General features: G+C 45.9%; 1 protein-coding gene across 6 annotated transcripts in view; it reads left to right on the top strand.

Moving 5' to 3' along the window:
* Positions 1–2,219: 2,219 nt before the first annotated feature.
* The window catches only part of AK4 (adenylate kinase 4), a 68,152-nt gene continuing 43,787 nt past the window's right edge, over positions 2,220–26,584 (top strand). Inside the window, exons 1-2 of one of the 6 annotated variants that reach the window (XM_047725072.1) lie at positions 2,220–2,342; positions 2,917–3,200. In XM_047725072.1, the coding sequence (XP_047581028.1) occupies positions 3,056–3,200 (145 nt within the window). In that variant the 5' untranslated portion in view covers positions 2,220–2,342; positions 2,917–3,055. The other 5 variants (XM_047725075.1, XM_047725073.1, XM_047725074.1 and 2 more) reach the window with 5 other exon arrangements.

Below are 26,584 nucleotides of genomic sequence, written 5' to 3'. Positions count from 1 at the left end.
CTTGATAGAGACAAAGGGAACTTTGGGAGTATTAAATCCAATGTCCACATTTTAGAACAAGAAGAGGTTAAGGGCCAAAGTTCCCACAGCAGACAGAGGAGCCGCGAGGCCACACAGCTCCCCATGTCTCAGTGCTCAGTGTGGTAGAGCAGCGGTTTTCAGAGTGCGGAAACCACACTTTCCAAGTGCTGATTTCCAGATTGGCAGCCTCAGCATTAACCCAGGAACTTGTTAGAAATGCCCACCTCAGACCCACAGATTCAGAAACTGCTGAGGAGGGGCTCAGCAAATCTGTTTTAAACAAGCCCTTGGAGGGATTCTGATACATGCTGAGGTCTGAGGAGAACTGCAAAGTATCCACTATATATGATACAGCATATGGAGGGAAAGAGCATCCCCGGAAGCTCTTCTCTCTCTATTTATTCCCAGGTGAAGGGCTGAAAGGGCTCAGTGGAAACAACCTCCTAATGTCTACACCAGACTCCCATGATACTTGAGACGAGGGGATGAGCCTACTGAACAAACGCTGGGCGAGGCTGGGGGACTCGGTGCGCTCTAGATGAGGCTAGGCCTTGTCTGGCTGGCTGTCTATGGAGGAGACGCTGGAGGAGGGGGCTTGAGCTGCCAGAGGCAGAGAGAAAGAAATACTCCGCCAGGCTCTTGCTTACTCAGGTCCCCTTTCCCCCTCAGAGGATGCAGCCAGGACTCTAGAAGAGTCTCTTCTCCAGGCTGTCCCTTCCCATTTGTGGTTCCATTCAAAACCCTGCAATGCATTTCCCCAAAGCTCGGCCTGTAGAAGGAGGGGAGAGGGAAGGTTGCAAAGATGTATGGAAGGCTGAAGATTTTTTTTTTTTAAGATTTTATTTATGGGGCGCCTGGGTGGCTCAGTGGGTTAAGCCTCTGCCTTCGGCTCAGGTCATGGTCTCAGGGTCCTGGGATCGAGCCCCGCATGGGGCTCTCTGCTCAGCCGGGAGCCTGCTTCCCTTCCTTGTGATCTCTGTCTGTGAAATAAATAAATAAAATCTTTAAAAAAAAAGATTTTATTTACTAATTTGACAGACAGATCACTAGTAGGCAGAGAGGCAGGCAGAGAGAGAGAGGAAGGGAAGCAGGCTCCCGGCTGAGCAGAGAGCCCGATGCGACTCCGGGCTCAATCCCAGGACCCTGGGATCCTGGGATCGTGACCTGAGCTGAATCCAGAGGCTTTAACCCACTGAGCCACCCAGGTGCCCCAAGACTGAAGATATTTTATTCTGAAGGGATGCTTTTTATCTGAGGTGGGGAAATAATAGAAACTGATGTGCACTGAGGATGGACTAGAGATTTAGGGGCTGGCAGTTATCACACTTTCGCCAGTAGGAAATGAAGGCTGTGAGGAACGGCTGGGTGAGTAGGAACAGATTTAAGAGAATATGGAGTGGGACTCCATGTGGGGCTGGATCCCGGGACTCGGATCATGACCTGAGCTGAAGGCAGACGCTCAACCACGCTAAGCCGCCCAGGTGCCACTCTGCCTGCTTGTATTGCCTCTCTCTCTCTCTCTTTCTCTCGCTGTCTCTGTCAAATAAATAAAATCTTAGAGAGAGAGAGACTATAGAGTGGGATACGCAGGGGAAAGGAGGGAAGATAGCACCCTTTGGACTTGGTGAGTTGTAACTGTAGTGCCAACATCCTGGGCCCTGCCTGAGGTCCTGAAATCAGCTGGCTCTAAGAACTTGAGCACAGGTGAGTGATCACCCCCTCCTTCCTTCTTCGGTAAGGAGCTTGGTCTTTGGAGTCAGGCCGGTGAGGGTTCAAACCGCCGGCTGAACTGTGTGTTCCACCAGGGCAAGACTCCGCCTCTTTGGTTTACAGCTGTGTGCCAAGCGCCTAAAACAGTGTCGGGAACATGGTAGGCGCTCAACACACATTTGTTGAATGAATGGCGACACGCCAAGCCTCCTTTCCTCATCTGTGAATACTCTATCTGGACCGGTTGTCGCACAAGGAAATCGCCTAGCCCCGAACTTGACGCACAGTAGGCGATCAACAAGTTGTATTTTTCCTTTTCCTCACCAGTAGACGGGGTCCGCAGGCGATGGCAAGAGAAGGGTCTGTGTCCCCGCGCCCCTGCAGCCCCCGCTGGGTGGTGCGGGGCACGTGGGCCCAGAGGGCGGGGTGGGAGCGGAGCGGCGGGGAGGGGAGGGGGCGCCGGCCCGCGACTCGCGCGGAGCGGGTCTCCCCGGCTTACGTAAGGCGCTAGTCCCGCGCGGCCGGCTGGGGCTCGGAGTGGGGGCGGGCGGAGGCGGCGCCGCCCAGCGGGATCCGGGCTGGAAGCCTAGGGAGCGCCGCGTCCCGCCTAGGTGCGTGTTTATTTGATTGCTTCGGGTGGAGCAGCGGCCGGACTCGGGCTCCCCGGGGCAGGGAGTGCCTCGGCCCAATCTCGGCGGAGGTGGGCGCTGGGCAGTCAGCGCGGGCGGCGGGAGGCCGGCGGCGGCGACTCCGGAGGACTGACAGCCGCTGGGGAGGGGCCGCGGCGCAGACTCCGCGCTGCCCACGTGCGAGGGCCGGGGCAAGGGCTCAGCCCCCTGGCCGCCCGGTGCATGGGGCGACGGGGCACGCGCGTGGAGTCACCGCCCCTCCCGGCTTCCCCCTCGGTGGAGCCTGGCGCTGGGATGCCAGGCCGCCTAGCCCCTTCCTCGAACGCCGCGTGGGGAGCGAAAGAGTAAAGGCTGGAGGTGGGCCTGGTCGGGCGGCCCTCTGAGCCCCCGAGGTCGACCCCGCCTGGGGCGGGGACTCGGAACTCCTACGGAATCGCGGCGTGGGGGCGAGGAGGGCGGGGATGGGTAGCGTGGCGCCTTTCTCCGCCTTCGAGCCGGCCCCGGCGCGGGGTTGAAGGGAGGGGTTGTCTTCAAAAGTCACTCCTTCCCCCTGCAGGGGCGCCCGGCGAGTCCCCGCGCGAGCGGAGAGTGTCGGAGGCAGAAGGAGCAGCAGCAGCAACAAAGTTCCCGGGGCTTCTCCGAGGCTGCTGTCCGGGTTGCCTGTTTGGCCGCTCCCTCCCTGCCTGGCGAAGGCAATGGCTTCCAAACTCCTGCGCGCGGTCATCCTTGGGCCGCCTGGCTCGGGCAAAGGCACCGTGTGCCAGAGGATCGCTCAGAGCTTTGGCCTCCAACATCTCTCCAGCGGCCACTTCTTGCGGGAGAACATCAAAGCGAACACCGGTGAGGGGTGGAGGGTGTGGGGGCGAGGGGCGGGGGTGATCCATAGTGGGGTCGGGTTAGGTCGGGTCTCCTAGGTCCCCGGGCGCCCTTCCCCCGCCCGCGTGCGGTCGTGCAGGCTCGTACGTGCCTGGGAGCATGCAAACGGTGGCCCAAGGCCGTGCGGCTTAACCGCGCCCCTGGAGGAGGCTGAGGCCAGCTGGGAGGAGGGTGGGAGGTCCTCGGGGCTCCTCCAGTCTTGGGGAAAAGCCGGTAACCACTCAGACAGCCGAAAAACCCGAGCTTCCCGCTCGCCCTGCCTCTTTAAGGCAAAGCTCTCTGTGCCCACACCCTCCCCGCGCCCCCTGCTCTGGCCGCCCACCTGTGGGAGTCGGGTCCCGCTGTGCGCTGGGGAGCCTGTGGCGCTGCGGGTCTCGCAGCCGCGCGCTATTCCTGCCCCTCCGCGCCGCCCCGGGGCCTCCGGACAGAGCCCTGGTGGCTTTGCAAGGCCTGTCTGTCCGCGGACGCCTTCTAAGGTAAACTCTCACCACGAACTCCCCCTCCTTCCCAAGCCGGGGCCTGGCCGTTGAGAGACTACGTAGTAGGCTCGATCTGATAAATTACCTTTTAAATCCTGCTTCCCTGGAAATGGCTTCTTGAGAAAGTCTCCCTTGACTGGCGTCGTGGATTTGGGGATGTAGATCGCCTGATCCTTTCGTCTTTCAGTAGGGCCCTTCACCCCTCTCCTTCCACCCCACGTCCACCCCAGTTCCTGATGAACTGGCATTAAAAGGCGCGAGGTGGCTGTTGGCGCTTCTAGTGCGTAACCCTTCTGGGATGCATGTGCTCATAATTAGCAACTCCTTTACGAAAACTTGTTAACCACCGACGGGGTGCTGAACCTTCGCTGCTGTCCTTGGAGGTGACCAGGGTGGTTATTGCCCATTCGTGGGCTAATTATCCAGAGATCTTCATTACAGAAGCACAGATTAGTTTGAAGAGGTGGGCGGAGGACTGTGCTGGAAAACGGCATAGAAGCTAGGAATTAAGAAACATCTCCAAGGCAGAATTTTATTCATTATCTCTTAAGCTATTGCAAAAAGCAAGTTTTTTATTTTGATTCTCAGAAAGACTGGGCCTCTTCTCCCTTCCCTCCCCAGCCTCTGACGGTGTAGAGTTCCGTGTACCTGGTCGTACCTTGAATTTTTTCTCACCTCAAATGGGTCTATTTTAATTTTAATACCACCTTTAGCTGCATTTTATTCTTTTTGTTTTGGAATGCAGTTTGAGGGAAGAGCAGTGTGAGAGGGAAGGCTGGCTCTCAGTCGGAGGGTTTTGTGATTGGCTCCGGTTTCTCTGTGGTAGGGAGCCGGAGGCAAGGTGAGGGGAGGAAACGATGCAATGGCTTTGAGCCCATTCCTTAGCATTTTTCATACCTGCCTTGGGAACTGGTTTCCTTCTGGCATGAAGGACTGCACGTTGTCCATCCCAGACTGGATTAGTGGTGCCCTTCCCATTTTTAAAGTGAATGTGATGGGAAGTAGCTTACTTCTGAGCTTTCTTAGAGGTTTTGAAGACTTTCCAGATGTTTTCCCTTATTCTCACTTTTTACAAAATTTTTTTTTAACTTTCCTTGTTTTTTTTGATTTTAGTTTCTGTTCCCTTTCACATGCCTTCATTGTTCCCAGAGTTTCTCTCTGCTGTAAGACTGTGACTGTTTAGATTTTGTTTTTCTCTTGGGAGCTAAGTAGTTTTTGCATAAACCAATTTAAAAACCGCTTATCTGCTAAAGAGAAGAAAAACGGAGGGCAGCAATTTCTTTTCAAAGTGGCTTGTGTCTGGTGGACTTGGAGGGTGTTCTCAGATTATTTTTCTCACAGAAAGTTGGTTCTAAGAGTCTTCAGGCAAATAAAACATTCCACGGTCTATTTTTCTGTTACGTACTGTTAGCTTTTAGCTGATTTTCTGGCAGAGAAATAACAACAGCCCCTCTCTAGGTGCCCCTTTATTAGAGTTGAAGGTTTGAAGGAGCGCATGAAGCACAACAAAACCCCAGGAAATAAAATGTTGGTGGGAACTTGAGTTGGAAAGTATCTCAGGCCATCTGCTCCAACCTTGCTTCCAGCATACTCCTGTCCACACGGCTTTCCTGCAGCCACTGCCTTCTGAAAAGCTGCTCATCCAGGGAAGGAAGGGCTACTCCCGGCTTTTAGGAAGTCTTCCCTTACCTGCCCTGACAGAATTCATTTCTTTACCCTGCATCTAGCTTGATGATGCTGTCACATGCCGTGTGGCAAAAGTCTGTCTGATTCATCACGTAGTTACTTAAACCAAGTACCTGTTATGTGTGGGACAGTGTTCAAGGTACTGAGGGCTGTAGCAGTATTTAAGATAATCCTGTGCCCCTTGTTGTCCCTCCTACCTTCACTGTGTTCCAGTTCCCACTAAAAGAGACTTCAAGGTCAGGGATATGGATGGCGAAGTACCTGGTGCCTAAAGAGAGTTCTGCAAGTCTGTGTTGAAGGCAGAATAGAAGTCAGATAACCTCCAGTAATTGAGTCCATTCTGGTTAATTAGCCTTGACTTGTGGTAAAAGTTTGTGTTTACTATGGATCTGAGATTAGCCTAAGATAGTTGTCACTCATTGGCTCTGCCTCATCTGCCTGGAGCAGTACTGCTGAGACTTAATCAAAGACTTTATTTTTTTTGAAGGGTGTTGATCTGGATGCCTAGATGGCTCAGTCAGGTCAGGATCATGCTCAGGTCATGATCCCAGGGTCCGGGGATCAAGCCCAACAGGGAGTCTGCTGCTCCCCCTCATTTTCCCTGTGTGTATGCCTGCAGGCGCTCTCCCTCTCAAATAAAATTAAAAAAAAAAGAAGACCCACACCCAAATCTTTGGTTCTCTTTGGTTTTCTTTAGTACTTTGCACAAGTAAATAGAAGGGATAGTTTTCATAGATTGCCAGGAGGGTGGGTCCTACACTGTGTTAAAAAGGAATGTTAACTTTTCTGTGTATGCGCGTACCTGTGTATAAGCATGTACATGTACACACGGGCCGACACTTAGTAGTGAGTCCTAGTAAAACTCCTTATCTCTTCTGTTGAGTGATGGTGACTAAAACCTCCCTCTGAAAGGATGTGAGAATCCTGCTATAGGGGTTGGACAAATACTGGCTTTTTTTTTTTTTTTTTTTTTAAATCACATTATTCTGTACTGGATCTACTCTCTCAAGTGCAGGAAAATTGACAGATTTCCATTTGGAAGCATCCTGAACTTGATTGGGAGATACAATGTTCAAGAACAAACCTGTTTCTGCTCTTAATATTAACTGCAGCGCTTGCTGGGGTTTGCAGATGGGACCAGCATTTCAAATTAGACTATGGCCTGAGCCTCTTTTCTTTGAAAAGATGACCTAGTTCAGAGGGCTCAGGTTTTTGTTTTGGGGTTCTTTTTTTTTTTGTGTGTGTGTGTATAAATGTGTCTTTTCTTATGTAAGAGTAAAAACTTCTGAGCGTTGGAAGATAGAAAGGTTGTATTTGGGAGACTTGACAGAGTTGAACAAGGTATCTAAAATAACTTTAAATAGTTAACCTTTGTGTGGATCATAGAGTGTCTTGGCGTATTACAGGATTTCTAGAATATTCTCTGTTCCATTTTTTTTTTAAGGTTGGTATAGCCCAGGTCAAGGCATTGAGGGAGCAGAAGGCTAACTGAAGACAAAGCACATTCTGGCACCCTGACACCCCCTCCCAACCCCGGGTGGGACAAGTGTGACATTCTTCCAGGAATTTCCCAACTGTCTTAATGTTAATACCTTGCTAGAGGGAAAACAATCTTCATGGTCTCTGGGGTCTTGTAGTTATCTTATATAGGTTGGTCGGTCCTCTTTAGCATATGAAAGTTCTTTTAAAACCCAACTCCTGAGAGTATAAAATCCCCACTCCTCAAGATCCTGGTGCAGCCCCTCTTTGTGCCCAGGGCTCCTGTCCTGTCCTCATGCTTTAGTAAACAAACGACCCTTTTGCACCAAAGGCATCTCAAGAATTCTTCAAGAATTCTTGGTGGTTGGTTCAAACCTGACCTGTATTCCAAAACTGTATCAAAGGGTCTGACCAGTTAGGGGCATCTCTTGTTTCTACTGGTCCGCTCTACAACCTATTTTTTCTGGCTTCTTTGAAGGTTTTTATGGGTATTGGAAGAAAACTATTTGTAACTTTTTTTTTTTTTTTAGATTTTATTTATTTGAGAGTGAGCATAAGCAGGGAGGGAGGCAGAGGGAGAAGCAGACTCCCTGCTGAGCAGGAAGCCGGATGTACTGTCCCCTGAGGGTACATTTGCTTTGGCCACATGCACAGCCAAATCTGAGCATTCTTCCAGTGTGGTCATTTCTTTTTTTTTCTTTTAAGATTATTTGTTTGAGAGAGAGCCAAGTGCGAACACCCACGCACAGGTACTGGTGTGAGCACAAACAGGGGAGGGGGCAGAGGGAGAGACAGAAGCAGACTGCCTGCTGAGCAGGGAGTCCTCTGCAGGGCTCAATCCCCGCACCCTGGGATCATGACCTGAGTTGAAGGCAGACACTTAACTGACTGAGCCACCAGGTGCTGCCAGTGTGGTCATTGTTTAAATGACCTAGATTGGAGTCCTGCCTTGTAGAAAATTTGGAAAGTGTGAATTGGATTGGATTTTAGGGCACTGAAAAGTTATTCAAGGTTTTGAATAGGGTACTGACACGAATGGATTTACTTTCTAAAAGTTGACGTTTGGGATGCTGTGTGAAATGACTCCTGTTAAACAGGAGTGGTACCAGTAAGACCAGTATAGACTAGGAAAGTGGACCATGGCTTGGGTTGGGCAGTAGTGGTGAAGGCAGAAATGAAGGACTTCAGGAAGTGTATGAAGGCCAAGCTGACTGGACAGAGTGAGTTGCTTGGGAGGGGTGATGGAGAGAAAGCAGCCCACAATCAGCCCTAGGATTTTGGCCTGAGCACCTTGGGTGAATGTACCTTTCGGGTTGGACTGGAGCATGCCTAACCAGTCTGGTGTGAAACATTTGAGTGACTTGCTGTTCAGTATGCTCTTATGAACACCACTGTATGTGATTCATTGGGCAAATATACCTTCTGTGGCACAGGTTACCAGAAGTAAAATGACTGGACCAGAGTAGTTTCTAAACTGTAGAAGAAGAAGGGAATTTCAAGCTTAGCTTATGAATGCCCAGTCAAGGTCTTGGTATAAGAGTTGATAAGATTTGTTCATGCACCACTTTGCTTACTAAATATTCTGTGTAAATACAGATACAGATATGCATACATTGGTACACATGTATTTAAACTCTTTTGTATGTTTTTGTGTTTTTTTTTTAAAGATTTTATTTATTTATTTGACAGAGAGAGATCACAAGTAGGCAGAGAGGCAGGCAGAGAGAGAGGGGGAAGCAGGCTCCCCGCTGAGCAGAGAGCCCAGTGCGGGGCTGGATCCCAGGACCCTGAGATCATGACCTGAGCCAAAGGCAGAGGCTTAACCCATTGAGCCACCCAGGTGCCCCAATGTTTTTCTGATTATAAAGATAGTATATGTAAGTTATCAAAGGTTTAGGAAACCAAGAAAAATAAGTAAGACAAACACTTTATGGGCCCAGCACGCTTCCGCTGTACTACTCTGCTAATAAGACAAACACTCTAATCCCACTAACTGGAAGGAAAGAAATGCTGTTTATACTTTTATATACAGTGTATCCTTCCAGGCTGACTTTCAAGACTCTACTAGATATGGGGTACCTGGGTGGCTCAGTAGGTTAAGTGGCTGACCTTTGATTCAGTTCAGGTCCTGACACTGAGTCCTCATTGGGCTCTGCACTGAGAGAGCAGCCTGCTTAAGATTTTCTCTCTTCCTCTCTCCCTGTCTCCCCAGCTCTTTCCCTCTCAAAAAAAAAAAAAAAAAAAAAAAGAATATACTGTGAATTACTGTTTTGAAAATTGCTTGTTTTACTTTTACAACAAATCATTTAATATTTTCCAGTGCCATTATAGTCTTTTCTTTAATACCCATTTCGTATTTCAGTATATAATATATATATATATATTTTTTAAATTTTTATTTATTTATTTGATGGAGAGAGAGATCACAAGTAGGCAGAGAGGCAGGCAGAGAGGTGGGGGGAAGCAGGCTCCTTGCTGAGCAGAGAGCCTGATGCAGGGCTCCATCCCAGGACCCTGAGATCATGACCTGAGCCAAAGGCAGAGGCTTAACCCACTAAGCCACCCAGGTGCCCCATTTTAATATAATTTTTATCCCATCTTTTATTTTTCAAGAAAGTGACACGTGCAGATGGTAAAATTTTCTTAAGGATTGATTTATTTATTTGAGAGAGTACACACACACACACACACACAAACTGGATGGAGGGGGGAGGAGTAGAGGGGTAGGGAGAGAATCCTCAAGCAGACTCCTTGCTGACCATTGAGCCCAACATGGGGCTGGATCCCAGGACCCTGAGATTATGACCTGAGCTAAGAACAAGGGTAGGATGCTTAACCGACTGAGCTATCCAAGGGCCCTGAGGGTAAAATTCTCAAATTAATACACTAGGAATGGTGTGGAAAGTCTCTTTACCCTCCTTGACCCCTCCTTCCCCAGTTACTCTCTATAGGGATAGCTACTAGTTACTTTTCTTGGATATTCATCCGGAGAATTTGCATACATACATACAGTATGTATAGGCAGAGCGGTAGCCTCTTTTTTTAAAAGGTACAAATTTGGGGCACCTGGGTGGCTCAGTGGGTTAATCTTCTGCCTTCAGCTCAGGTCATGATCTCAGGGTGCTGGGATTAAGCCCTGCATTGGGCTCTCTGCTGGGTGGGGAAGCTGTGCGGGCGCCCCCCCCCCACCGCTGCCTGCCTCTCTGCCTGCTTGTGATCTCCATCAAATAAATAAAAATCTTAAAAAAAAAAATTAAAAGGTATAAATTTATACTTTGTTTTTCAGGTCTTTGTTTAAACTTAGCAATATAGATTAGATGTTGGTTTCTACTAGCAGATTATCAGTTTACCTCATTCATTTTGAAAAATGGCCACATGCTCTTACTGTGTAGCTGTACTGTAGTTCTTCGAACCAGCCATTCTCAGACATTTTAGTCCCACATTTAAAACTCATTGAGAACTCCATGGAGTCTTAGATGCAGATTTCTAGATGCTAACTGTATTAGAAGTTAAAACTGAGAAAGCTAAAAAATACTATGGATTCATTAAAAGTAATAAACCTATATTAACATGTTTCTACGAAAAATAACTTTTCCAAAACAAAATCTGAGAAGGGTAATGTTTTTTCACATATGCACAAATCTCTTCAATGACTTGCTTTGTCATTTTTTTTTTAAGCTTTAGTTTGAGAGAGAGAGGGAGTGCGTGCAAGCATGTGCTCACGTGCAAGGGAGAGGGAGAGATTGTCAGGCAGCCTCTGGGTTGAGTGTGAGCCCCGCATAGGGTTGGATCTCACAACCTTGAGATCATGGCCTGAGCCGAAACCGACGATCAACTCACTGAGCCACCCAGGTGTTCTGAAAGCTGGATTTTTATAAATTCAGTTTGTATGCTGCATTGTGTTGGTTAAAGTACTAAAAGAATATTTGGCTTCACACAGATGTGTAGTTAGACTTTGAAAAAGGGAACTCACCCCTGAAGGGGTGTTCCTGGACCTGTGGTGTCCTTGGACCACACTTGGAGAACTGCTGATTTAACTAGTCTTCTGTTGATAGAATTTAGGGTATCTACAGTCTTTTGGTATACAAAGCATGCTTCCCTGAACTCCTAGTAAATCGGTCTTTTCAACAAATGTGTAAGTGCCAAGCACTGTTGGCTTGTGGGATACGAAGAAGTCAGACAAAGTCTATTTCCTTTTTTTTTTTTTAATGATTTTATTTATTTATTTGACAGAGGGAACAGAAGCAGGGGGAATGGGAGAGGGAGAAGCAGGCTTCCCGCTGAGCAGGGAGCCCGATGTGGGGCTCAATCCCAGGACCCTGGGATCATGATCTGAGCTGAAGGCAGATGCTTAATGACTGAGCCACCCAGGTTCCCCAAGACAGGGTCTATTTCCTGAAGGAGCTTCTGAGTTGATAGGCAGAGGCAGGCAAACTAGGAGAAAGTAATGGAGGCTGAAAGATGTGCATGTGTAAGTCCTGTAGCACATGGGGAAGTGTGACCTACCCAGCACTGAGGAGGCGGTGGGATTAGGGAATGCTTTCTAGAGATGACTGCTGAGCTGAGTTTTGACAGATGAGTCCTGCTACCAGGTCAAGAGATGGGATGGTCATTGCCACCACATAGCTGCACACTTTCTAGAGCTTTCTTGTGGCCCACAAGAGATCATTGCTTCTGTGTCTTGATCACATCTTTTATGTTATCATTTTGGTCTTTATTCACCTCTTTACTATCAAAGGAAAGGGTAATTATACCTGCTCTGTATTACGTTTTCCAGCTTTCATTACTTGGGCTTGCCTTTGAGATGCACACATACAGCCACATCATAGTTTATGAAGCTTTTAAACTACTGGTTCAGACTCCTTGAACTCAAGTGACGGCACCTGATCGTGAACCTAGTAGATTGGGTACCAGACTATTAGCTGCACATCCACCTGTTCCAACGGACATACCTAATTGCCTCGTCCCTTAAAATCTACCGAGTAAATTGTGAAATGGTATTATATTAGGCTAGTGTGCTCTTTAACACCCTATGTGTAATACATGTTGTGAGAAGATTTAGGGACTTGGAAATTGTTTTTCTTAGTATTCTTTTATGATGGGTTGGATGGCTCGATCATGTATCGTCTTTCAGCAAACTAGTTTTTTAAAGCATGAGCAGGTAGTAGAGGCTTTGAATTACTCTGTGCTCCCCCTACCTGCCTCACTTTAGTGTTTAGTTCTCAGGTTAGCCTTTAAGACATGGTACGAAAGGTCTCACTTGTCCAGTTTCACGAAGTACAATTAGATGGCTGATGTTATATTTTAACAGTCTGATGTCCAAGTTCCAAGAGTTCTTGTACTGGTTAAATGACAGGCCTGGCAGCAAATACCCCTTATTTAGCCAGAAAGGCTGATAGTATTGAAATAATGCAAAGTCACTCCTGCTCATCAAATTCCCCAAAGGCTAGAAATCAGTTATTTTCTTTTCTTCAGCACTTTCTTACTGACCATCCGCCTGTGACTTTGGCACTTTGTAGTTCTTGTGACTTGGTCATTGTAACTGACATTTGCCGTGGGGGTCGGGGAGGTTGAGCATGTGCTAGGCCCTGCGCTGGCTAATGTATGAATACTGTCCTCTAGTTCACGCACACATCTACAGAGCAGTTGTTAACGCCGTCATGTTACAAATGAAGAAATGGCCTCAGAGAGGTCACCGTACTTGCCTTAGGTCAAATAGCTAGTTAAATAGAGAAGCTGGTATTCAAACTTGGGACTCCCTAGGTAGGGTTAAACTGCCCATTAGGTCATGCAAGGACTCCAATACCTAGTGAAATATTCCCTTCCTGCCTCACAAACAGCACAGGGGGCCGTGCACTACAGCTCACCGGTCCACGAGGACACTGAGCTTCAGAAGGCTCTTCAAGGCTAGGCTAGAGGTACGTGGTTGTTGTTGTTCTGTTCCTAAAACATTTTTATTTAAATCTAAATAAGGAAACCCTGACTTCCTCCCTCCCCCGAAAAGAGCTCCGAAAGTTCTAAAATAGAAACTTGACGTAATTGTGAGGAGGTAGAAGTTGCCTTTCATTCTAATTGTTAAGACTTCTAGCATAATACCTGAACCTGCTCTTCCGTTAGCCATTTGGCAGATGCTTCTGTGCCTGCAATAGGTATGAGGAGGATGCAGAAGTACCCTTGAGGCACTTACTCGGGTTCAAGTTCTAGGTTTCACATGATGTTCCCGTGAGTCACGGTGGGATGTGTGTGTGGGTGAAGTGTTGAGGTCATGGACAAGGTGGGGAGGGCATTGTTCAGGGGTGCCTTTCTCCTGGAATGCCTTTCACACTTAAACTCTCAGTTTTCAGTCTCATTGCTTCCATGAAGATTTTCCACAGCTGTTGCAGCTACACATCGTTTTCTTCCTGAAATTTCTGTTAGACCCATCTGTACCTCTGATATGGCATTCATTACCACCTCCCTGTCAGGTGGTCTGTTTTGTAACATCAGTTACAGTCTCTCAGCACCGGAATCGTAAACTTCTCCGTGTCAGTTCAGTTCAGCAAATGTTCTGATAGCCTATTAAGGCAGGAGGGGAGATGTGCTATAAACAAGGGAAAAATAATCAGGGTAACCCTGTGTATGTTATGCCTTATATCCTGTATACTTTTACCACAAAAATATGGTAGTGCAGTGATGGAGGGTGATTGGGAAAACCACTTCAGCCTGTGATGTGAGGTCGGAGAAGGCCTCTCTGAGGAGGTGATGTTTAAGCTGAGCCCTGAGAAAGGGTAGGAGCCAGGTGTGTGAAGATTTGGGGGCAGACGGGACGGCATGTGGCGAGACTTCATATAGGAGTGAGCTTTTTCCATGGAGGAAAGGAGGCAGGTGTTTCTGGAGTGCTATAAGTCAGGAGATGGTAGAAGGGAGGCTGTGAGGGTTGGCATAGGGGCTTGAGAGATGACTGGGGGAGTTTGGCCTTCCAGGGCAAGTGGATGAGAAGTGGCTAGGGTTTTGTTGTTACTGTTAACTAGTTTCTATGTCTTAACAGCTCTACTGAGAGATAACTTGAATATAGGAGCATTTATCCTTATAAAGCATAAAAACCTAAAGCGTAAGTATCCTTAGAGAATCCTGCAACCATCATCACATCACCGCTAATTGGAGAACATTTTCATTACCTCATAAAGAAACTCTGCGCCTGTTAGTAGTCGTTCCCCATTTTCCCCCCTCCCTCCAGCCCCTGGTAATCACTAATTGACTTTCCCTTTGTATGGATTTGCCTCCTCTGGATATTTCTTGTAAATGGACTCATACAAGATGTGACTTTGTATCTCACTTCTTTCACTGAGTATGTTTTCAAGGTTCAACTTTGTTCGTCGGTGTAGTTATGTATCAGTATTTCATTCCTTTTTATCCCTAGATAATCTATCATATGGGCATACCACATTTTGTTTCTTGGTTCATTATTTAATGGACACTTGGGTTGTTACCTGCTATGAACATAGTATACAAATTTTTGTGTGCATATATGTTTTCATCTCTCTCAGGTATATATGTACGTAGGAGTGGAGTTGCTGAGTCATATGGTAACACCATGTTTAACATCTTGAGGAACTGCCAGCTGTTTTCCAAAGCAGCTCAACCATTTTATATTCCCACCAACAATGAATGAGGGTTCCAATGTCTTTACATTCTTGCCAACACTTGTTAATGTATGTCTTTTTGGTTTTCACCACCCTAGTGAGTGTGAAGTGATATCTCACTGTGATTTCAGTTTACATTTCCCTAAGGACTAATGACACTGAACATCTCATTTGCTGTTGACCATCTGTATATCTTCTTTGGAGAATGTCTATTCAGATCTTATGCCCATTTGCAGATGTGCTCATTTGTTCCTTCATTGTTGGGTTCTTTATATATTCTGGATACAGGTCCCTGAATTAGATACATGATTTGTAGATATTTTCTTCTGTTCTCTCTCTCTCTCTTTTTTTTAAACCTTTTCTGATGTTTTCCTTAGAAACACACAAGTCTTTAAATTTGATGAAGTACAATTTATCTTTTTTTTTTTTTCCTTTGTTGCCTGGGGTTTTTGGTTTCATTGCCTAATCCAAGGTAAAGCCCTTGTTTTAAAATGTGGGACTGACAATCAGATTCCCATTTAAATAGATCATCCAGGCTATTTGGAAACTGGATTGGAAGGTTCTAGAGTGAAAGTAGGGAGAACAAACCAAAAAAGAAAAAAAAAAAGGGGAATGCATGAGAACAGACTTTTAACATCCATAAGTTCTTGTTAAATCAGTGTATTCCAATATACTTGTTAATAGGAGTAAAAAGTGGTCTCTACTTTTAAGGAATTCATAAGGTAAAACATACACCCAATTAATTGTTTTATAAGGCAGATTATACTGAGTATTTAAAAAAGAATGATTAAAAAAAATACTGAAGTTACTTGTATAAACTTACTGAGTTCTTTTTGTATCTCCAATGTCTAACATACAGTTAGTACTTAATAGTTGTTTAATGTACTTCTGGATGACACAACACATCAGTGAAAGCTGAGGGAGAGATGGCATTAAAACTGAACCTTGAGGGGCGCCTGGGTGGCTCAGTGGGTTAAGCCGCTGCCTTCGGCTCAGGTCATGATCCCAGGTCCTGGGTTCGAGCCCCACATCGGGCTTTCTGCTCAGCGGGGAGCCTGCTTCCTCCTCTCTCTCTGCCTGCCTCTCTGCTTACTTGTGATTTCTCTCTGTCAAATAAATAAATAAAATCTTTAAAAAAAAACAAAAAAAAAAACTGAACCTTGAGCGGCACCTGGGTGGCTCAGTGGGTTAAGCCGCTGCCTTCGGCTCAGGTCATGATCTCGGAATCCTGGGATCGAGTCCCGCATCGGGCTCTCTGCTCAGCAGGGAGCCTGCTTCCCCCTCTCTCTCTGCCTGCCTCTCTGCCTGCTTGTGATCTCTCTCTGTCAAATAAATAAATAAAATCTTTAAAAAAAAAAAAAAAAGAACTGAACCTTGAGGGGTGTGGGAAAGGTACTGGCAGGTCGAAAGTGGGAGCAGGGCGTTATTGTTGGAGGGGTCATATCTGAGAGGAGGTGATTCAAATTAAGGGTATTTTGATTGAAACCTAGAGGTGGTAGAATTATGTAGGCATGGAAACTAGAATTGTCCTTTGGGACTTACATGTAATTCCAGATTGAGATTATAAATAGGAAGGTGCCTGGGAGTCAGTGCCTTCCTCAAACTCCTTTAGTGGCACGATTATCATTTCTCGTAGGGAAGTATAGTGTGGGTTGTAGTGGAGAGAAAGTGGAGGATACCTAAGATGGTGGCCAACAGTTTTGATCAGGTATAGGGTAGAAGTAATGGAAACAGGGATTTGGGAGAAGCTGAGCTAGTGACAGTAGCACCTAATAGAATTGATTGTGCCTGCGAATGGTGGGAAGGGCAGAGCCAAATGCAACCCTTCAAAGGGTTGAGCTTCAGTGATGGTGGGGAAAAGTGGCCCCATTTAATGAAGGAGGGCAGTCGGGTGTTGGGGTGATGACAAGTTTAACACACCTGCAGGAAGTTCCAGGTGGAAGTTCTCTAGTGGGTTTTGGTGTAGCAAGTGATAGGCTCCGGCGGTTGGCTGTGAGGCATAGAGAAAATAAGGTTGGGCTTTGGAGTCTGTCATACCTCTGGCTCCATCTCTTCCTGGCTTGGTAAACTTTGGGGGAAATTATTTAACTTGATTTCCTCCTTTGTAAGAACCGCCCCCTCACAGGGTTGTTGGGAGGATAAGACGGGGATGTCTGTGTAAAATGCCTGACAAGTAGGAAGGTTCTCTATTCGGTTTGTTTCCTTCTTCCATGGAGTCATAATACTTTGATTTCTTTGAAAATCTTCCTCAGTAAATGTGGTGCTTTGAATGGAATCATTGGCATAATGCAGTGGGGTGTAGGCAGTATATGGGGGGTGTGTGTGTGTATGTGTGTGTGTGTTGTGTGTGTGTGTATATATTATGTGTGTGTACGTATACCAGTGGAGCCTACAAGCACTGTTTTTAAACTATTAATTGTCTTGTCCTCCTATTTTTTTTTTTAAACTAGTCTTGTTTCCATTCTTGTCCAAACGAAAATACTTACCCTAAAGTTATGTGTGTATGTCTTTTGGAAGCCTTCCTGGACCCAGAATTGCTTTTTAGAAATTGTGTCATCCTTTTTTTTTTTAAGATTTTATTTATGTATTTGAAAAGGAGAGAGAGCACAGAGACAGGGGAAGAAGCAAGACTCCCAGCTGAGCAGCAAGCCCGATGTGGGACTTGATCTCAGGGCCCTGGGATCATGTCCTGAGCCAAAGGCAGATGCTTAACTGACTGAGCCACACAGGCGTCCCAAAATTGTGTCATTAAGATGAACATTTTTCTACCTTTACCTGTTTGTCTGATTGGATAGATTTTCTCAGGGTCTTTTAATGTTCTGGACTGCTGATACGTCTGATTTGGCTTTTGGTTTGCTTTGTTTAAATCCTAAATTCTAACTCAACTGCTTATGTATTTTTTCTTCTGTGGACTTCTGTAGATCTTGGTAAAAATAGCCAATGTAGTTTGTGGGAGAACTATAAAATATCGATTGTGTATATGAGTACAGCTTCCTAATTTTCTTAAAATGCTAACTATAAATACTGTCTCAGGACACAATTTAGTTTTTCCATGAGGGATATTGATTTTTAACTTGTGTTATTTCAGTGGCTTAGTTTTAAAAAAATCAAGAATCTAGCTTGGAATACAGTGAAAGTGCAAGACCTCCTTCCTGTTGAGCTCAGAGTTTTGTTTTAGTTTTCTATGGTTTTTAGGAGCTAAACACTATGCATAACAATGAATGTGCTAAGTTTAATTATTCCATTTCTTAATGTCTTAGAATTGGAAGGGATTTGAGTCCTTCTGTCCAAGTGGCCATTCTCTACTGGGTCCCTTCTGTAGCCGCTGACAGCCAGCTCACCTCCTCTGGAGGCAGGTTTTTTCATTGCTGGACAGGTCTGATTGTTGGAAGATTTTTTTCTTTGTACTGAGATGAAAGCCAGTCCTTGAAATTGTCATCCATAAACTGTCGTCCACTTGTCCACCTTCAGTCTTTTGGTATCACACACATTAAATCCAGTAACTCTGCAGATAATTGGAAATAGTTGCTAGGTACCACTTCCCTGACTGAAGTCCTCTTTTTCACCACCCTCAAAAGAATAGCCCTCATTCTCTCAACCATTCCTTCCGTGATGACTTTTCTAGATTCTTTTCAGCCTGGTTTCATTTTGACCCTTTTAAACTGTGATGGCCTCCATCAGTAACAACTGGCCAAATATGGTAGGACCATTGTAGCTGTCATGGCTTGACTTCTAAATTCTCCTCTCTTACTAAATGAACACATGATTTGGGAGTGTTACTGAACAGTGTCCTGCGATGCGCACGGTAGCTCAGTTAGCCTTCTAGAGCCCACGGTATATGAGGCTGTCTCCAAACCTACGGGCAGACACCAGCTACTCAAGGCTACTCCAGTCTGTAGTTCTGTCCTTTGAGTGAGGTCTGAACTTCCTTCTCCTCCTTGGTTCGTTCTGAGGATGGCTAAAAGTATTAGGGACAAATTAGGTAAATACTGGGGGTTTGGTGGAATGACCACTTAGCCTAAATATCATAGGACATTGATCCATGTGATGAATAAATCATGACTAAATTTGCCCAGGTTGTCATTAATTATGGTTTATTTGAATAGTTTTCGCGTATTATTTATTTCCTAAAATCCAGGACTCTGATTTTATGCTGAATGCCTTTGTTCATTCAAAGCTCTGAGAGGTAGTGTTTGTCTTTAAGAGTGTCGCTCTGAGCTACATAGCTGGCTGGGTTTGGAATCTGACTGGGCGACCCTTGCACCGCGATCTTGGGCAAAGTAGCTAACCTTTTTGTGTTTACTCATTTATGAAGGAGAGTAACGGTGCGGTTACCTTATGGGATTTCTTCGTGAGTATTAAGTTAATATGTGCTGGCAGAGCTGAGGCCATGGTCAGGTGAGTGAAGCACTGTCCTTGGGTGAAATTTTAAGAGGGTGCCCGGAAAACTCAGTAAGTGAGAGAAGTGGGGTTGTTCAGTGCACTAAAAGGATCAAAATGCAACATTTTAAAAGATAAAGACCAGATCTGACAGATTGAGGCAGGACTGAAATGCGTGAGAGTGAGTTGTATAAATGAGTTGGATCGATTTTCATTGTGGATTTTTTTTTTTTTTGCACTAGTTTTGATACTTTAAAATATGGCACTAAAATATTAGTTATCTTGATTCCTGGAGTTTGGCTTTTTGTTGCCCTCTTCTGTTTTCCCTGAAGTGAGTGCCTCAGCCTCTGATCCTAGTTGGCCAGTGTATGGTGTTAGTTATTAGTAGTTGATTGCAGTGATGTTAGTTTTGTAGAGGAAATGCATTTAAGAACCTTGTGGAAGGATTCCCCCTCTCCCCCTTGACTGTTCCATTAGGTTGTCTCAGGGCCCGTCCACATCTCCTAGTCAAGGTCAGTTTTAGATTTTGAATGTCATGTTATGAACACCGTTGGAAGCTCAAACCCTGGAGAATAAAAAATGCATGCACTTAGCTTATGTCTAGAGGAATGCAGCCAAGCCAAACAGCCCTGAAACATTGCATTTCCTTCAGGGCCAGGATCGGGAAAGACAGCCACAGATGGTTGGCTGAGCCGGAGCTGGAACTGCTGTTGGGCGGCGTGAGATGTTCGAAGTGGCAGAAACCAGGAACCCATTGCGGGGTGGGAAGTGGTGTTTCTAGAAGTTAAATTAAGAGGATAGAATCTTTCTGTAATTCTGGTTCTGCTCTAGTTTGTCTTCGGTTATACAGACCCGATAACAAACACGTTTTGGAAATCTGTTTCATGGTTACTGGCCGGTGAAAGGCAAAAAAAAAAAAAAAAAAAAAAAAAAAAAAAAAGTTGTAGGATCCATTTTTAAAGCTCTGTTCTTGACAGTTGAAGTGTTACACAAGGCAAGGCAAAGCTGTCTGTCAGGACATGATCCCTATTAAGGTGCCAGCCTGCCTGCCTGCTTGCTTGCTCTCCTTCCCTTCCTTTGTTCCTTCCTTTTGTCTTTTTTCTTTTTGATACAGATTCATCCCATGTTGCTTTTTTACACAAAGTAAGAAGGAGTTGCTCTTAAAAGGTCACATGAACTGGATCTTGGTGATATTTTGCATAAAATCTGTGGAGCCAAATAATAGCACTATCGCGGTTACCATGGACTTGTTTAGGTTTAAATTTGCCTGAAGATATTTTATCATTTTGTTTTGAGATTGCAAAGAAGTGGAATCCAGTGATACACTTAAGAAGTGGAATGAGTTTAAAACCCAACTTTCTGGGGCGCCTGGGTGGCTCAGTGGGTTAAAACCTCTGCCTTCAGTTCAGGTCATGATCCCAGGGTCCTGGGATCGAGCCCGCATCTGGCTCTCTGCTCAGCCGGGAGCCTGCTTCTTCTCCACACTCTCTCTCTGCCTGCTTGTGATCTCTGTCAAATAAATAAAATCTTAAAAAAAAAACCCAAAAAACAAACACCAACTTTCTTTTGTTGGCTACTGCCTGACTTTGATGCCTTTCTCTGAAACCGCTCTGCTGTGTGAGTCTGATCATTTTTAGAGACTCCTGGTATCTTCTGGCTTTGCACTGGGAAGAAAAAAAAAAAAGAGTCGGAGAATTCTTGTCTCAGAAGAATGTATGTCACCGCTGTACCAATTTTTAGAGAACAGCTGTGGCAGCTGCTTTGTTGTCCTCCTTTCATTTGGCAGGTGGAGAAAGTGAGAAAGTTTTAAAGTGAGTTCTAAAATTAGTGTGTCTGGTGGAGCATTCAGTTTCACATATATGCTGCTTGGAATAACATTGTGAGCCGATGCAGAGACTTGACAGTCAACTTAGGGGTTGAAACCAAGCGGCCGGTATCTTTGTGGCTGTTGGGTTTATAAGCCAAACATCCTCCGATGTCTAGGAACTTGCACTTGAAATAGAGACAGCTGCGGCAGTCAGTCATCGTGAGCTGACGGCGATCCTTGGTTTAATGGACGGAGTTTAATGTTTCCTGTCCGGTGACTTACCGAGGCAGGCTGGCGGGGGTCTGAGGGTCCTTGGCTTTGTGCAGGATGGAAATCAAACAGGGAAGTAAGAGCAGAGTTTATTGAAGATCTAGAGAGAGGGCAGATACGGACAGAGCTTTGGGGAGACTCTGACAGGAGAGTCTTGTCTTTGCTGGGCCTGGGGGTTTTATTGAGGACTGCCGTCTGTGTGCCCTTGCAGGCATCCAGGAACTGGTCTCCATCAGTCACTTCTGTCCTGAGCCCCGGGGGTCTTGGTGTCAGGGTGTCTGGAGTCAGTGCTCTTAGAGAACCTTCTTGACAGCCTTTAGATGTTATCTGTCATGCTGGAAGATTCCAAAGAAATCGTTAACTCCTTGACCTTTACAAGGAGGACATGCGTTATCAGTACCGTAAGCCTGTGTAGGGAGAGGGTGCAGGTCCCAGCAAGAACAGAAGCAGGAGAATGAGCAGATTCCTTCATGAGGTACCTTCAGGTTCTCTGTCTCATGACCAGCTTGTACTTGGATTAGTTAGGCCCAAGGTGAAATACAATGTCTTCTTCTCTTCCTCTTCACTGTTTCTTTTCTGCTTCTGGGCCAGCTTGCACTTCGTTGTAAAGCGATTTGTCAACCGCAAATCCTGGTTGTTGGTGTTGAGTCATGATGTGTGGCGTGGGAGTGACTGCACGGCATGGGACAGGCATTCTCTCTGGTGGGCGTGATCTATAACTCTGGGGAATGGTCTGTGGTGCTTGTCGGGTCCTCCAGCATTATCTTTTGAATCAGAAAGACCTGGACCCTCACCACCTATGTGGTGGGCAAACAGCAGTCTACTCTACCATTTACAGTGCCGCCCACTCCCCTATAACCTCTTTCTTAGATGTCATGCTTCTCTAGGGGTCTTCACTTCCGCTTTTCAGTCTTGTAAGGGCCACCCTTTTTCTGCATTCCTTCATCCCCTATTGGCCACTACCTGTATTTTCTTCTCCCAAAGGACCCTTCATATGAGATGGTCGTATTGAGTTTTGGGCATTATGTTTGGAGTCAGGCACAAGCAACATCTTGACAGGGCATGTTGGACGCCTCTATCCTAAAACCTGTCAGCTGTTCTTCACACACACACCCTAGTTCTGCCTGCCCATCCCCTAGTTCAGAGTTAATGTGTTACTTTCTTGCTCTTTTCCTTTCTGGAGAATTTGCTTGCTCTATCTCTCCATCTATCTATCCCCCAGCTTTCAGTCCTCCAATACCTGTTACTTTCTTATCCAGAACAGTGTACCTCTTCACCATCAACTCCCAAAATCAATCCTAGTCCCACCTGTGTTGAGCTACAAACTCATTATTAACTTGTTTTCCCTGAACAAAGACCTGGAAGGAAACATGCTTTAAAAAGTTAGTGTTTATATATTTTTTTAAAAAGATTTTTATTTATTTATTTGAGAGAGAGACAGTGAGAGAGAGCATGAGTGAGGAGAAGGTCAGAGGTAGAAGCAGACTCCCCATGGAGCTGGGAGCTTCAGGTTCTCTGTCTCATGACCAGCTTGTACTTGGATTAGTTAGGCCCAAGGTGAAATACAATGTCTTCTTCTCTTCCTCTTCACTGTTTCTTTTCTGCTTCTGGGTCAGCTTGCACTTCGTTGTAAAGCGATTTGGGACTCTGGGATCACGACCTGAGCCGAAGGCAGTCGTCCAACCAACTGAGCCACCCAGGTGTCCCTTTTTTTTTTTTTTTAAAGATTTTTTATTTATTTTTTAAAATCCGATTTAAGTTTTAGATAAAGTTTATTCCTCCTGTCATAGCTCTAAGAAAGCAAGTGGTATTACCAAGACTTTCGTTTCCCTTTGCCTGGGACAGACTCCGAAGAGTCAGGGTTTATTATTTTTTCTTGCCGTATTTTGTTTTGCTTTCTTTTCTTTTCTTTCTTTTTTTTTTTTTTAAAGATTTTATTTATTTATTTGACATACAGAGATCACAAGTAGGCAGAGAGGCAGGCAGAGAGAGAGAGTGGAAGAGAAGCAGGCTCCCCACTGAGCAGAGAGCCTGATGTGGGGCTCGATCCCAGGACCCTGAGATCTTGACCCGAGCCTAAGGCAGAGGCTTTAACCCACTGAGCCACCCAGGTGCCCCACTTTCTTTTCTTTTAAAAAATCCCATCTTTATTTACTTATTCAGCTTAAAACTATTGAAGGAATCCTTTGCACCTTAAGGCTTAGTTTAAATCATTCAGCTGAACAAGACCTGCCCTTGAGGTGGTCTCCTTCAGAAGCGGAGGGTAGATGCTTGAACAGAGGATTCAAGGGTGGGAGGAATTGGAAGAGATCAATGGCTTGAGGAAGTGGAAGTAGGCTTGGCGGGCGTGGGAAGCTGCGAGTTTACTGGACCTTCGGTTGAGTGTGGGCTCTGATCCCACTTCCCTGGGAAGCCAGCCGGAAGCCGGCCAGCCCATGGCTCAGTCACTTTGTAGATCCATTTCTTCAGCTGCAAAGCAAGAATAATAATGGTACGGCCTCCGAATGTGGTAAGAATTAAATGAGGTAATGCATATATGGGATTAGAATAAGGTTTGGTCCAATATTTAATTTTTTAAAACGTGCCCCTTAGGTGATGGGATGGCTCAGTGACTTAAGCATGTGCCTTTGGCTCAGGTCATGATCCCAGGGTCCTGGGACTGAGCCCCTTGTTGGGCTCCTTGCTCAGTGGGGAGCCTACTTCTCCCTCTCTCTTTTGCCTTCTGCTCCCACCTGCTTGTGCTCTCTCTTTCTCTCTGTCAAATAAATAAAATATAAGAAAAAAAATGTGCCTGACGATAGCGCTGATGTAAGTTTCTAGGCCCAAGATGGAACCACTTGTGCCCACTGTGCTATGTCAGCAAACTGAAACTTAGATAATTTTTGTGCCTCTGTAACTGCTCCATGTGACAAGAAAAGCAGTGTATTTTGTCAGCCAGTATCCAAAGAGGCCAGGCCAGCTCTGGGCCTTCTCACCGGAAAGAAGGTTGACTCTGTGGCCCCACCCAGTCAGATAAGTTTCCTTTTTCTTTCTTGTTTTTATCCTATAAAACCTTCCTACGGGGGCGCTTGGGTGGCTCAGTGGGTTAAAGCCTCTGCCTTCTGCTCAGGTCATGATCCCAGGGTGCTGGGATCGAGCCCTGCAGCGGGCTCTCTGCTTGGTGGGGAGCCTGCTTCCTCCTTTCTCTCTCTGCCTGCCTCTCTGCCTACTTGTGATCTCTGCCTGACAAATAAACAAAAACTTTAAAGCAAACAAACAAACAAACAAAACCTTCCTACCTTCTGCCTCATTTTGTAGTTCTCTGAAAGGAGACTGTCCAGTTCATGTAGTGTTAAATGAAACTTGTTTGTACAACCTAAGTTGTCCTCTTTAATCCTTTTTTCTTTAACAAAAAAGTTTTTTTAGTTTAAGCTCACAATTGAGAATATACATACAAATACATAAAACTGACACACCCATCCAAAAATTTGCAATATTCTCCCTTTTTGTGTACAAAACACTTCTGTGCGTATAATACTTTTTTAGTTTCAAGAAAGCAAAATAGTGGTCTTGACAGCAGTGTGCTCGGCTCTCTTCCAGCACCTCATATGTGTTAAGTGACGTGCTTCTGGTATTATTTTGCTGTTAACACTCTAGTTAGTCTGTCGGTCATTGATTTTATTCAAGTTCCAGTTAGCTAACACACAGTGGTTTCAGGTGTACAATATAGTAATTGAACACTTCCATACAAGTGCGCTCCTTAAGCCCCATCACCTTCTTCTCCCATTCTCCCCACTACCTTCCCTCTGGTAACTGTCAGTTTATTCTCTAGAGTGAAGAATCTTTCTAGGTTTGTCTCTCTCTCTTTTTTTTTTTTTTAAAGATTTTTTTTTTATTTATTTGACAGACAGATCACAAGTAGGCAGAGAGGCAGGCAGAGAGAGACAGGAGGAGGAGGCAGGCTCCCCGCTGAGCAGAGAGCCCGATGCGGGACTTGATCCCAGGACCCTGAGATCATGACCTGAGCCGAAGGCAGAGGCTTTAACCACTGAGCCACCCAGGCGCCCCTGTCTCTCTCTTTTTTTTTCCCTTTTGCTCATTTGTTTTGTTTTTTAAATAACACATATGAGTGAAATCACATGGTAATTAGTTTTTCTCTGACTTGTTTCACTTGTATAACACTAACTCCATCCAAGCTGTTGTAAATGGCAAGATTTCTTTCTTTTTTACGGCTGAGTAATATTCCATTGACTGACCAACTTCACTTAGCATAATACTCACTAACTCCATCCAAGTCGTAAATGGCAAGATTTCTTCCCTTTTTATGGCTGAGTAATATTCCATTGCACACTTGCATGTTTGTGCATGTATGGTATATAGAGAGAGAGACACCATATTTTCTTTGTTTATTTTAATACCCTGTGTTCTTTATCCCTTCATCCATTGCTGGACACTTAGATTGTTTCCATATTTTGGCTATCATAGAGAATGCTACAGTGAACGTGGAGGTGCAGATACCTTTTTAAGTTAGCATTTTCATTTTCTTCAGATAAACACCCAGAAGTGACATTGCTGGATTATGTGGTAATTCGACTTTGAATTTCTTGAGGAACCTGCATACTGGTTTTCACAGGTGCTGCGCTCTGGTATTACCTGCCATTCTTCTTGCTGGGTGCCACAGGTGACTGCCTGTCGGCCTGCTTCGGGGGCTTTCTGCCCCCGCCGGGAGCCGTGTCCTACTAGAGTGTTAGGAGCGGCTGTTCGCCCCGCTCCCCTTTCTGCCTGCGGGACTGTCTGCTGGAGGCTGGCGAGCGGGGCGCGTCTTGGGTATTTGGCTGTAGTTCTCCACCAGAGCATTGCCAGAAAGCTGTGAGATAGAAGTGGGGTGGAGGGTGGGGGAGAGGGAGGGAGAGAGGGAAGGAGGGAAGACGCCCTCTCGGGCAGCAGTAGCCACGCACCCTGTGGGAGCAGATGGCAGCGGAGGAGATGGCAGCTTCCTTCACGCTGGTCCGCTGCCAGGATCCCGCGCACACGCAGCCGGCGGGGTGCCTAGCACGGCCGGATCCACACTCCGGGCCTCGTGCAAGACGAAGGAATTCCTTTTTCTGTTGCTTTAAAAGTGAAATTCCTCCCTGTCCTCTGAAAGCGCCGAGTAATGGAGTCGTCCCGGGGTCCCAGGGGAGGCAGCGAGTCTGAAGGACGGTCCCCACTGCTCAGGCTGCACGTGCCCGGTGTGCTGGCCACCGAGGCCCGCTGGCAGAACGGGAGCCTGAGATGTGAAACGCTGTGGCTCTAAAACTCACTTAGGATTTTGGCACACCTCTCAGATGACTTGCCTTTTCCCATGTGTTCCCTTGGCCAGCTTCTGTTGCTTCCATCCCGATCTGCTTATATAAGGCAGCATGTGGTACTGGGCCAGATGTTCATGGTATGTTTATAAATGCATGTGTTCCCCTTCGAGGCCAAAAAAATGCTCCTGACATAAGACATCCAAAATTTTTTGGCTTCTAAGACTCCCGGTATCTTTTTCTTTCATGATCTATTTAAATTCTTAAAATGAGGTTACTGCACTGTTTTATTCTTTGAATCCCTATGCAGTGTCAAATAATAATTGATCTGTTGGTGTGGGCAGAAAGCTTCAGGATA

Source organism: Lutra lutra, chromosome 4 (assembly GCF_902655055.1).
Source record: "Lutra lutra chromosome 4, mLutLut1.2, whole genome shotgun sequence".
NCBI lineage: Eukaryota > Metazoa > Chordata > Mammalia > Carnivora > Mustelidae > Lutra > Lutra lutra.
The sequence above is the reverse complement of the archived record's forward strand: the minus strand, read 5'-3'. Positions and strand labels throughout refer to the sequence as shown.